Below are 14,014 nucleotides of genomic sequence, written 5' to 3' on the forward strand. Positions count from 1 at the left end.
AGTCTGCATCACAAAGGGTCATGGGTTCGATTCCCAGTCAAGGGCATTTACCTGGGTTGCAGGTTCGACCCCCAGACTCAATTAGTGTGCATTCAGGAGGCAACCAATTATCTCTCTCACATCAGTTTCCTTTCATCCCTCCCTTCCTCCTTCCTTCCCTCCCATTCTCTCTAAAAATCAATGGAGAAAATATCTGTGGGTAAAGATTAACATAATGAATGAATGAATGAACGAATGAATGTCACTCAGGTTTGCAAACTGGCTTAAGTCATGGAGAGCACTCCCTGGTTCCTGGTTGAGTGCACGGCTGCTCTCTGGGCCTGGGTCTCATTCAGTTCCCCATGGCTAATTATCTGTTTCTCTCCATATTCCCCAGTTTAAATTTCCAGGAGAGAGAATTTGATTGGGCTAGTTCATCAATGTCTTTTGTGTTTGAGCAGAGCTTTTTATACCAGATGACCTCACAGGTCACTGACCCAGATGGAATGACTCCCTTGGGTCAGGTGGCAACCCCAGGTCTAATCAGCTGTGTTGAGGGAATGGAGGTGGGGGTGAGGGACAGGGTCACAGGGTAAACCACAAAGCCACTCCTCCCCAGGGAATAGGCTAAGGTTGCTCCTTCAGCAGAGGCTGTGGGTGGGGCCTGGCCAGGTCAATTACTGCAGTGTAACCAAGTAGCACAATGCAGCCCTTTCTGCAGGGAAAGCTGACTTTTAATTAATGATTGACATCCACATTTTGACCTCATCAAGTTTCTTCATCTATAAAATCAAATAGTTCATCTTAGTGATTTATTTTTAATCCTTATTGTTGAAAGTATTACATAGGTCCTCCTTTTTCCCTCATTAACCTCTTCCAGCCCACTCCTGCCTCCACTCTCAGTCCCTCACCACCCCATTGTCTGTGTCCATGGGATATGCATATATGCATACAAGTTCATTGGTTTTTCTCTTCCCTGGTTTCACCCTCCCCTGCCTTTCCTCTGAGCTTCAACAGTCTGTTCATGCTTCTATGTCTCTGGGTCTATTTCTGATCATCAGTTTATTTGGTTCATTAGATTCGGACCTTCTTTTTAGGGTAGATCCAGATTTTATAAGCACAGTTTGTGCAATATTTGGAACTCTACAGGAAAAAAAAAAAAAAGTACCACATTAGGTACAAGGCCTTAGAAGAAGGCCTGAAACTCAAGCTTTCCGAGTTTCATGTAAATCCTCTGCTTCTGTCCTTAAATTCTGTAGTTTCTTTTTTGTCATTGTTCGAATCCTGCCTACCTCTTGTGCTCACAGTGTGAGCCTTTTCTGATGAACCACACACAGGCTGGCCTTGCGTTTCATTCCCAGAGAACAGTGTGTTCCCCAGCAGTCCCTTAAATAGACTATAGGCAATTTGCTACTTTGAGAAGGTAAAAAAAACTTAGTCCACAACATTGCACAAATTTGAAGTGCATTGTTATGATATTGGAATTCATTAGCACTGAATTAATAGATTTAATTAATGTTTGCAGAAATCCCTTCCCTGTCTAACTGTATAATCTTTGAGATGTATTCATGCCACAAAAATGGTGGCAGTTTATCTCACCTAATGTATCTTCAGGCTCTTGATGTGATGCTTCTTATATTTGTTTAATTTGCATTTATTATTGTTACCATTGGATTGCACTGTATCTGCCTGTTCACACACATGGGTCAATAGCTCAAAAGAGATTCACAGCAATGTAAAACTTGCATTTCTTTTGTCATGACTGAGGTTCAATAATTTTTAATATGTTAAAGGCCTCTCATACCTTTTTGTAAATTATCTCTGCATGTCTTTTTCCATGAGATTTTTTTTATCTAACTCAACTTAAAAATGTTTTTCATATGTTAGAATATTATCCCTTTATCTGCAATATACGTTGCAATTATTTTCTCTCAGTTTGTCAGTTATCATTGGATTTTGTTTATGCTAGTTTACTACGCAAGTTTTTATTTAATCAAATTTATCAATCACTCCTTTTATTGCATCTGGGTTTTGAGATATAATTAGAAATTATTTATGTATACTCAAGGAGAAATTCACCCATAATTCCTTTTAGTAATTTATTTTTTACAATTAGATTCCCCAGTTTACTTAGAATTTATTTTTGTGCATGATGTGAGCTAGGGTCTAATTTTATCTTTGCCAAATGCCCAGTATTATTTACTAAGTTGACTTTTTGACTAGTGGTTTGAGATACTGTATGTATCATAATGCTAAGGACCCATATGTACTTGGGTTTATTTTTCTATTTTCCTATTTTATATTTTATACCACTGATCTGAGCTCATTCATGTGTCATTACCACACTGTTTTAAAAGAAACTCTAGTAAACATGTCTACTAGGCTGGTTTTCCCCTTGCAATCTTTCTTTTTTAGTGTTTTCCTGGCTATTTTTACATGTTTATCTTTCCCACATGTAATTTACTATCACTTTGGCATTTCTATTGGGTTGTTTTGAATTATAAATTAACTTGGAGGATAACTAACATTTTTATTATGTGAGCATGACTTTCCAAACCCAAACAGGAAATATGGCCAAGTCTACTTCTATTTTTCAGGGATATTTTACAATTCTCCTTATAAGGATTTTATATACTTCATGCTAAATTTATTCTTAGGTATTTGACCTTTTTATTATTATTATAAATGGAGTCTTCTCTATCTTTGTATATTCTTTTATAGCCTGCTACTTTACTGAAACTTTTATTTGATTTGGTTTTACCATCAACTTTTAGGTCTTTCTAGGTTCATGATTATATCATCTACAAATAGAAATGTTTTTTCTTTTTCCAATTCATATGTCTCTAATTGGTTTCTCTTGTCTACTTGCTTTGGCTAATTTCTCTACTATCATGTTGAATGGTAGCACAAGAGTAGGTAATTTTGCTTTGCTCTAACCTTAGTAGAAATATTGACTTTAAGACTAGGGCATGCTAGGATTAGTTGCCTACAGGATATGGGTGGCAGTATGGTGAAAGGAAGGTGAAATAAGGAAGGGATAACACTTTTTTCAGTATACCAGTTTATACAGACCTGCCTTGAATTATATTAAGATTTTACATAGCAAAAAAAAAAAAGGAGTTAAATAAAATAGAAACGTAAATTAATAAGATTCATGGGATGTTTAGGGGCTCTCAAATTGAATACAAACAAACAAATGAAACAGATTATATTTCAAGTTAATAATGTAACCACACTGAAGAAAGAAGTGGGGTGGGGGGAGTGAACCCAAGTAGCTTTTGAGCTCAGTATTATGATTTAATGCTCTCTGGCATTAAAAAAAAAAATTGAACTTAATAGACCTCCCTTTTTGTGGAAGCATAGATTAGCAATTCTGAAACCATTTTTTGTAGCTTCTAGGATTGAGCAAGTAAATTGTAAATAACAATTGTCAGCTTTAGCACTTTGGGAGAAGGAAGCAACAATCATGGTAAAATAAAATAAAAATTTTAAAAATGAGCCCTGCTATACTGGATAAAAATTGGAAATATAGGAATGAAGTCATGAGCTCTAACACACACTCATACACACACATACACGTAAGGTTATACAGATATGATGAATGTAATATGAATATATGTATTGTGTGTATTGAGTGCATTTGTGCATATGCATACACATTTATTTATGTGTATGTGTAAATATTTCCCAGATCTGTCTTCTGAGACAACTTTATAGCAATTTCACCTTGGTAGCAATGAGAATACCTGCAGCCACAATCTTGGTTTCTATGCACCTATTCTCCAATAAAAGGAGTGAGGAATCCATGGAAAAAATGGCTGAATTCAAGATCAAAGCAGGGAAAGAATTGCAACACCCCTTATTATGCCAAAAAGTAAGGAAGTGCTTACAGAATGGTTAGGGACATGTTGAATGATACAGCTTGAAGTGCCTCCCATTGGCCAAATCTCGGGTAACGTAATCATTAAAATAAGTTACTGATTTAAATAAATAATGATAGTAAATTTTTCACTACTGAATAAAGTAAGTATCCATGAGCTACATTAATATAAACAAACAAGTAAACAAATAAGGAAAAGGGAACACTTAATAGAAAGCTTACTAATTATAGAAGGAGCAATGGAATTAGAAAACCAGCTTTGCAAGCCACCATAGACATAATTGATACAAACAAAGATCATCCATGAATGCTAAAACTAATCAAGTTTTAGACTAGGAAATTTGCATTGCAAGCACTTTTTATTTGCAAACAGTAAAATAATTACTGTAAGTGAAGAAACCTGACAAATACCACCCTAACCAAAAAATGAATTAACATTGCCATTAATGGGATTCATCAGCAGCATGTGTGTCTTCATATGTTAGGCAGAGAAAAGCCAGAATCACTTTTGAGATGTGCTGACCGAGGTGTTTAACCTTTATCTAATCATGAGGGCACATAGGACAATCCAAAAATGTAGGACATTCTGTAAAGACAGACCCAGGGACTGACCCAGATTAGAGGAGAGGGAAAAATTAGGACAATTAAATATAATGCATGGTTTTAGATTTCCTTTGCTATAAAAGATATTATTGGGAAATTGGTAAAATCTCAATAAGATTTTCTAGATATTTCAATGTTAACTTCTAATTTCGATAAGTACAGTGTTTATGCAAGAGAATTCCACATTTTTTTAGGAAATATACATTGAAGTATGTAGGAGTAAACATAATAGCTGCAACTTTCTCTTCAATCTTCTGTAATAATAAAAGTGTAATATGCTAATTAGACCAGTTGTCCTTCCAGACAACCTTCCGGATGAAACGGTGGCGGGGGGTGGGGGTGGGGTGGGGGGGGGGGCCTGAGGCAGAGGCAGCCACAACAGTGGCAGGGGCCATGCACTAATTTCCTGCAGTCCATAAAAAATAATGTGTGTTCGTGTGTATTTAGAAAAAAGACAAAGGTAGGAAATGTTGACAGTTTGGGAATATGGGTGTCCAAGAATATGAAGGACATGAAGGACTCCTGCAGACTTTCTGAAAGTCTGAAATTATGTTTGGTGACTTCACGGTTTGAATTTTAGAACTTTCCTTTAGAATCTTCAAATTAAGAAATTAAGCTATTCCGTATATGACAGAGAGTAGTACTGAAACCGGGTGACAGTTAGTAAAAAACCTCACGTTATTTGACACGTAGTGCACCCTACTTCCATTGTAACTATTGCGGCAATAGTTACAACAGTGCATGGGTCTTGGCAAGTTGAGTGAAACCTGGTCTGTGTCTTTCAGACGCAGTGACCTAAGGCTGGATGGTGTGGGTTGCATTAGGCTCCAAGTTAGTGATTTCAGTCAGTCTGGTACAAACTGGGGGGTGGGGTGGAGCAGATGAACAGCCCTGATCCCATTAGATTATTGGAGTGTATTATGGGAGCTTACTGGAGTCAGACCATGGCTCCTCGCCTCTGCTGATGCTCTGCCTCTGGAATAAACAACTCAGATGTCCGTTTCGTCAGCGTCACACTGGAGCCACGTCCCCGAGGAACGCCCGGCGCAGTCACAGTTTAGAAGCTCAATGTTTAACTTCCCAGAGCATCTGTGCAAGACAAAGCAAGTTTCACAGAAGCCAACTTCCTCCTTCCCTAAACACTGAGCCCAGAAGGACTGAGGGGTTGCCCGTGTCACTGTGAACTTTGCACCGCTGGATGCATAAACCTCACAAGCCCAAAATAGATTCTGTCCTGGATCCAAAAGCCTACCCTCTAATGATAACCTTAAGGTGGGTGAAACCTCCGCAAAGTGGCAGCTCGTGCATGCCCTGTCCCACTGCGTGCCTGCGATCGAGTGGGGCTGAGCTGATCTGAGCCTGGGAGAAGAAACCCCTGTGGCCTTTGCAGGATTTCCTCAGACATCTGCAGAAAAGGGCGAAATCCCGGTTCTGTTAGGGTTCAGAATCCTCCAGGGGGCACCAGAACGTTCCAGTGCAGTGGGCCACTTGTCCTTAAGTCCAGAGAGCCTAACTGCAGTACCTTACTACAATTGACTCGCTGTCTGAAACTTCAGTTCCGTTCACGTTCTTTTTTTCCGTGCAATTGCTCTGACGACGTTTGTGAGCTGCTGGAATGTCTCTGCCTGTGAGGAGGCAGAGGAAGCCAAGAGATCATCTCTTGGATGAGCCCTTAGAAGCTGGAGCCCTGTCTCCCCCTGGGGCCCACTCCCAGAGTAAGGGTTTCCCAAATGCTCCTCATCTCCTAATCTGGCTGGGAGGCGGGGAGAGGGGCTTGAGGAAATGGAGAATTCATTTACTTTCCAAGCTTAATGCTGTGTCTGAGCCACCCTGTTATTATCATTATTACTAATAAACACAGTGAATGTCAGACAGGCCCTTCGCGGTGGATTTTTATATGAATTTTATGCAGAAGTCAGGTGTTGCCAAGCTACTGCATAATATTACTCAGTTCTGGCCCGGGAGCAGAAAATTCCAACTGGCCTCCTGAGCCTGGCCCTCCAATTAGTGGCTACTTCATTATGAATAAAGAACCCTCATTACCGTGGGCCTTCAAGTGAAATAGGATCCCGACTACCTCTTGAAACCCGCCTTTCTAAGTACAGACAGTTCCCAACTTACAAACAATCCACTTAAGAACCACCAAGGCATTCAGAGGCTGCCTAGCCTCCTGCAGCTGCCTCCAGGGCCCCCTGCCCAGCCCCCCTGCCCAGCCCCCACCCCGCGCTCCTGGTCTGCTCCTGGGAGTTCTGCCCTCCCTCCCGCGGAGCCAGCTGCCCACCTGCCCCCCAGACTGCGGGCTCAGAGCTAGGGGTTCATGAGGCCTCAGAGCTACCGCTGGGTTTATAGTTGAGCTCAGCTATGGGGTAAATAGGCTTTTGTGGCCGGGCCTGGGAACCGAACCACCATTTAAAAAAAAAAAAAGGGGGGGGAAGAAAAAGAAGAAAAAACCTGTCTCCATGGGAAAATATATTCTGCCTTCCCAACACCGGCCAACAAGCTTTAGAATGACCGTGGGGCTGACTCCATGCTCCTAGCAGGGAGAAGAGGAGAAAGGATGGCCCCTACATTCTGGGTCCCCAGCCCTACTCTAGCACTAATCCCGCCCCCACCCCCCTACCATGGGCCTTAGCAAGCCCTGTCACCTCCCTGGGCCTCATAGTATCTGTGAAACAATAGGACTGAACTAAGTGAATTGTAAGCCTCCTCCTAGTATAATGAGTCCAGTTGATCAAAGCTCTACCCTCGTTTCATTCATTCATTCATTCATTCATTCACAGGCATTTTACTCAGGGCACCTGCTTTGTGCCAGACTCTAGGCTAAGGGTTGTGGATATAGTCAAATGCTGCTCTGGGGGACTGGGGGGATGGGGAGTGGGCCTCAGGGGCAGCTAAGTGTTTAGTGCAGAGACAGATATCTAGGCAAATGCTTGTAATGCAAAGTACCATCACTACGATGAGCTCTGGATGTTGCAAAGCTCAGGAGGGTAGCATCTAAGGCAGAGGAAGAAAGACTTCCCATCTCGGTTTCTGTTTGAATTCTCTCCTCTCCCTAGTTCTCAAGGCTGGTTCCCTGGGAAGCATGGCCTCTGCATCTGCTGTCCAAGAGTTCCACCCAGTCCCGTGGCCTCTCTGAGGGAGTCTTGCCCTCCTCCTTGCATCACTGAGAGATGGAATGCAGGGGATGTTCCTGCCAAAACCATAGTCTGATTCCCTTGAGTGCTGCCTTCTTCCATGCCCTGGGAAGCCACAGCCTAGATATCTCTCTCTCCTCCCCTCCGCTCCCCTCCCCTCCCCTCCCCTCCCCTCCCCTCCCCTCCCCTCCCCTCTCCTCTCTCTCCCTTCCTCCCTCCTTCCCTCCCTCTATTCGGGCCTTCCTTGCACTGGCACCTCTTGGATTGCCAGCAACTCTGGTAATTCCCACATTAAAAATATACTTTCACCCCCGAAATGGTTCTAAAGGCCCAGTCACCCCCACACTCCTGCATTTATAATCCCTGAACATCTACCAAAATTCCCTGCCAGGCTCCCATCCTTACCCCATACTCACTATTGAAAAGAATAACTATAAAGATGATTCTAAAAGGTCCTCTCCATTTGGAAGATAATACAGTGGCTCAGGTTTGAGCCTTAATTCTGTGGCTTGGTGTCTGACATTAATAAGTATGCCATTATGAAGGCTCCTGGGCAAGGAAGTAACCACGGTTGAGTGGTTTTGGGGGAAGATCGCATTGGCAGCTCTGTGCAGGCTGCTCCGGCAGGGAAAGGAGGGAGCAAGGGAGAGATTTCCAGAGGAAAATGATGAGACTTAGAAACCAAATAGATGTGTCATTATGTGTTAGGGAGTTGTGACTGTTTTCTATATTCTTGGATGTGAATACCTATTCCTCAAAAGCAGTATAAGAATTGAGTATTCTGTTTATTTTGCATCTCTGAAAGCAGTTTTGAGTAATATAACTGGAAATAATGCCTCTAAATCTCTCTCTCTGCCCCCCCCCCCGCCTCTCTCTCTCTCCCTCTCTCTCTCTCTCTCTCTCTCTCTCTCTCTCTCTCTCTCTCTCTCTGTGTATTTCATGTACATAACAAAACACTCATGACCGTTTTAGGTTAATAAAACTTTTATTTTCCAACCCTGACTCTATCAAGTTCTGTTAAATGTCTTGAGTATCAAAACCCACATGACAACACGGTGAATTCAGTCTCTGAAGCGAGACTCCCCCAGGACCTGCTGGGAGCTCCATGCTTTATAGCAGGACAATCTTGGGCAAGTCTCTTAACTTCTTTGAGCCTCAGTGATTTCATCAGAAAAATGAGCATCACAATTTTAATTGCATTAGCTTCTTAAGATTCTTATGAGGATTCAATCTGTAATATCAGTAAAGTACTTAAAACAGAGTCTCGTCCATATTCAGCGTGGCACAAACATTCACTGTCGCCCAGTTGTAGGTGCTCATTAAATAATATAGATACAAATAAAATAGCCTATGCGTTATATCAAGATATTGAATGGCTTGTCTTCTCTATCTGGAGAGCTCCTTACTGAAGTAAGTACTCCATTCTAACTAGTTGTCACGTTTCCCCATACCAGTGGCTCATTGGGACCCAGTCACGTGTTGTATATAACAGGGCCCATCAAACTGAACCCCTGTGTCTGGAAGTGCATTCATGATACTTAGAGCCTGAGCCAATTTCTCTTTTGCCCTCCTTTTGTTTGTTGATGTAGGCTTGAAATGTTAGCTTTGGGTTCAGCTTCTCCCTGTTTTTGTCTGACATTTAATTGGTTTCGGGAAATATCTCTCTCATCCATCCCCTCCTCTCCATCCTTGTAGCAGCCTACCCGGTGCTGTCATAGTCATCGTCCCAAGTACCTACACACTGAGATCACATCCCTGTTCAGGATCTTTAGCAGCGCCTGGTGACTTAGAACACAGAGCCCTCCCCCTGTCCTTGGAGACCCTTCAGTGCACAAATCCAGCGCACTCTTCATCCGTCTTCCCAGTACTCATTACCCACAACCTGTTCTCCAGGGTGACCATGCATGGTCTCCTCTAGAGCTGTTGTACTGACTTAAAATATATATATATATTTTTATTTCAGAAAGGAAGGGAGAGGAAGAGGGAGAGAGAGAGAGAAACATCAATGATGAGAATCATTGATTGGCTGCCTCCTGCACTCCCCCTATTAGGGGTCAAACCCACTCCCTAGCTGTGTGCCCTGACCAGAATCAAATTGTGACTGCCTGGTCCATAGGTCCGTGCTCAACCACTGAGCCATGTAGGCCTGGGCTCTGACTTAACCATTAATACTGCTCTTTCACTTGCAAAGTGCCCCTGTTTAGACAATAAAGTATATGCTCACCCTTCTGTTATCCCATTAGCCAAACTCTGTATCCCATGATTCCCGCCCTCCTCCCTATTGTTCCTTTCATCAGGAATGTGCCTTCCTTAATCTGTGGTTCTCCAGAAGCTTCCTGTTTAAAAAAACACAACAATTTAGCTGAAACCGGTTTGGCTCAGTGGATAGAGCATTGGCCTGCGGACTGAAAGGTCCCAGGTTCGATTCTAGTCAAAGGCATGTACCTTGGTTGCTGGCACATCCCCAGTGGGGGGCGTGCAAGAGGCAGCTGATCTGATGTTCTCTCTCATCAGTGTTTCTAACTCTCTCTCCCTCTCTCTCTTCCTCTCTATAAAAAATCAATAAAATATATATATTTTAAAAAAACACAATTTATTTGTTGCTTCCTCCACTCTTTCAGCCTCCCAGGACAATTTATACACCACTCTTTGCCACCTATCATGATCATTTGCCTGTTAGTGTAGCTCATCTTCCAGATTTAGGTCCTTGAAGAAAGAAGCCATGTCTGATTAACACAGTGTTTCCTACAGCATCACCTAACACAGGGTCTTCCATGCCTGGGAATCACAGCTGTCCATTACGGAGTACTTCCTGTGCACCCAGCATTGGGTGCATGTTGTATCCATACACTACAGACCTCATCTGTATATATTTCCTCCTTTAGTCCTAATAATAGCCCTGAAAGGTACAGTGTATCTGTTTACTAACTTGGAAATTAAGACTCAAATTAAAGCACTCGTTCCAGGTCACGGAGACAATAAATCTAAGTGCAAATATTTGAACCCACATTTCTCTGACTCAAAGAGCATGTCCTTAACCTTTTCACTCCAGGAGGCTGATCTCAAACTTAGTGATATCATCACTTGGAGGGCTTGTTAAGACATATTGTTGAGCCCTATCCTACTTTCTGATTCAGATCTGGGGTGGGGCCAGGAATTACATTTCTAAGAAGCTCCCAGGTGATGCTGATGTTGTTGGTCCGGGAAGCACATTTTGAGAACCACTGCATATGCATCATCATTGATCAGTGAATAAATGGATAAATGATGGATCATTGGATTTAGAGTTTCATAAGTCTGCTCTGCATGTTATACATTAGGCACATCCATCTATTCAGTTATTATTCTTAAAAGATCAGGGTAAAAATTGAGTTTTATTCCAAATATCAGTTACCACTATCTCATAGTATTGCTTAAGTTTGAATTTGAGCTGACTTTTCCTATTTTTTTAACCAAAAAAAAATTTATTTTATCTTTTCCCTTTTCATATCTTAAAAATGTTTAGTTCAAAATAATGTTAAAGGTAGTTGATCACTTTCTCCCCTCTCCAAGGGGATACTCTTGGGTATATATTTAACATACAATAGGTATTTAATCCACAGTAGGTTGTTGGGTTTTATTTCAAGGTATGAATTTCTCTCCAAACCTAGATGTATTCTAAAGGGATTATTTGTAAGCAGCCTCAGAAGAGAGAAAGCTGTCTTGTGATTTTCATATTGTGATACTATTCCCTCAGGAGCATGATTAAAGCAAATTTCCTTTTTTTCTGCTCTATTTCCCCTCTTAACAAAACAAGCCATGATATGAATTCAGCCATTATTGCAGAGTAAAGAGCGGAACCCCTCCGCTGTTGAGCACGTTTCACTTAATAGAGAACAAGTACAACCGCGGCCAAGGGCAGTGCGCCCGCCCTTCCTGCCCTCCTCCCGGAGTCTGGAAATGGCCTTGATGCATGTCCATAGTTGAGAGCCCCACATTCTTCTATAGGAACAGGATGAGCTGAGTGTTATCCACAGGAAAGCAAGCACCGCAGGACGTTTCTGAGCACTCCTGTCCAGCATGGTTGGCCACACAGTTACCGATTCAGCAGGCACAGTGATCCAGGGTCTTGCTGTGGACCTTGAAAGCCCATTGACGTAGATGATGCTAGCACATTAACTCCCTGTTTTTATTCCATCGGTGAGATAAACATCTTAATGGAATCTAAGAAGTAACTTTCTGTGTTAGTGATAATACACAGAAAAAATAAATGTCTGTGAATCCTATCCTGTTTCGGATCATTCTCAGGGTATTTTTCAAGGACTGTGTTATTTTCTGTTATTTTTGCCCATATCTCATCTTCCTGGCAATTGGAAAATTCTCTGAGAGTGGGGACCATGCCTCATTCATCATTGTTAAATGTTTCTATCTCATGTGACCCTCACCCCCAACCCTACAGAGACAAATTGACCTGCATTCGGCTAAATACAGGACCTTCACATAAGTCCCAATGATAGCATTAGTTAATTTAACATTCGGATCATCTTCTACATAGTTCTAGATACTATATTTATATTGTATATTTAGTTTGCATTTGGGTTGTGTTCTTTTTACCTTTTCAGGTAATGGGAATGCTGGTAATGCCTTACTTTTATTTTTTTTTAATTTTTCATTGGATTTATTGGGGTTAAATTTTTTAACTAAGGACTAAAAATTACATTTAACCAAATGGCTAAAATTAAACGGACTGACAATCACAAATGCTAGTGAGAATGTGGAGCAATTGAAATTACATTGCTGGTGGGAGCATAAACTGATGGAACTACTTTAGAAAACTGGCATTATCTACTAAAAATAATGTACTTCTGGGCCTATACCCAAGGATAATGAGTAAAACTCATGTGCAAGAATGTTCATAGCAGTGTTATTCAGAACAGCCACAACACAAAGTGAAACCAAACCAAATACCCATCAACAATTGTATGGACAAATTAATTGTGTTATTGTTCATTCAATAGGATGCCATATACCAATGAAAAAGAATTACCTATTGCTACATTGCCATAATATAGCTGAAACTCAAGAGCATGATGCTGAAAGAAAGCAGTCATCATAGCATATGTAGAATATGATTTCCTTTACATGAGATTCATAATCAGCCAACTGTAATCTATGGTGATTGAGGTCGGAATATTGAGTACTGGTTCTGTTTTTGAGAAGGTGTGACCTGGAGTGGAACACAAAGGCGTCTGATGGAATACTGAAAATGTTGTACACGTTGATTTGGGTGGTTATTGTATGTATGTATACATATTTTAATGCTTATGGAGCGAATTTTAATGTACTTTATTTTAAGTTATTACCTCATTAAGCCTTTAAAAATAACTGAAACTAAGTAGTTTAAGGAAAGGGAGGATGAGAGGCATAGAGCATATATGAAAGAAAACACAACCCCAAATGATTCTGACACAATTATTTAGAAGCACTTTAAAGGAAAAGGACCATTGTTATGAGAGGTGCTTTTTCTGTTTATGTACATATCCAGCTTTCTACTTTCTTCACCATTTCAAGCATATATTTCCAGCCCTCTGTATCAAGAAATTTCTTCTATGTAAAAATATTTTTTTTGAATGACTTTCTCCTTTTTCAAGAAAAGTATTATTCACATTTGGAAGCTAGTTTGGGGAACTTGGGCTGAGAGCACTAGAAGTTCCCCAGAGTCAGCTAGGAATTCTAATGATGAAACACCAAAGAATTTTCCAGTAGTTTCACTGTTTTCATCCCAACCCGCCTTGCTTTTGTACAACATTTCTTTAAAAATTCAGTAGCATTTAAATGAATTTTTGATCATGTTAGTAAGCATCAGATATTATTGATGGCATTCTTGTTGATGATCAAAGTAGTAATGGAAGTAGGTCTTTGGATAGCTGGCAATTAATTGTCTGTGGCATCATTAGACTTGAACCCAATGCTACAATATATCTAGTATCTTATCATTTAACTAGCCTCTTCTTTAAGCCATCCCTATATTAGGTAGAATGGTCTAGGTTAGGCTGTGGTACAAAGAGACACTCAAAATTCCATCGTTCCATGGCTTAAACTAATAGGAGTTTTGCTTTGTTTTCTTTCTGCTGACAAAATAGTCCTGGGCAGATGTTCAGGTTGGTGGAAGAGCTCTCCTCCAAGATGTCATTCAGAGACCCGTGCTGACAACAGCTTCGCAATCCTTAAATCTGCCTCCCAGCATTCCTAGCTGTGGACATCCCAGTCGTCCCCAAAGGAAACAGGGCAGGCCGATGCCTGTGTAGAAAGGCTTTATGGGCCAAGCCTGGAAAGGCTGCATGTTACTTGTGCTCACATTCCACTGGAGAGAACTTGGTCCAGTGGCCACACCTATTTTCAGGGGAGTCTGGAAAATATAGAAAGGCCAATGAATGTT

The 14,014-nt window shown here is 41.2% G+C and overlaps 1 protein-coding gene across 11 annotated transcripts in view; it reads left to right on the plus strand.

Moving 5' to 3' along the window:
- The window catches only part of ICA1 (islet cell autoantigen 1), a 112,940-nt gene that overhangs the window by 56,851 nt on the left and 42,075 nt on the right, over positions 1 to 14,014 (plus strand). Inside the window, exon 7 of one of the 11 annotated variants that reach the window (XM_045578399.1) lies at positions 11,102 to 11,861. The exons of the other annotated variants lie outside the window; for them this stretch is intronic. Coding sequence (XP_045434355.1) covers positions 11,102 to 11,173 — 72 coding nt within the window. The 3' untranslated portion in view covers positions 11,174 to 11,861. Of the gene's footprint in view, positions 1 to 11,101; positions 11,862 to 14,014 lie in introns of those variants that run through there. 11 annotated transcript variants of the gene reach the window in all.

Source organism: Pipistrellus kuhlii, unplaced genomic scaffold (assembly GCF_014108245.1).
Source record: "Pipistrellus kuhlii isolate mPipKuh1 unplaced genomic scaffold, mPipKuh1.p scaffold_m20_p_10, whole genome shotgun sequence".
NCBI classification, from domain to species: Eukaryota; Metazoa; Chordata; class Mammalia; order Chiroptera; family Vespertilionidae; genus Pipistrellus; species Pipistrellus kuhlii.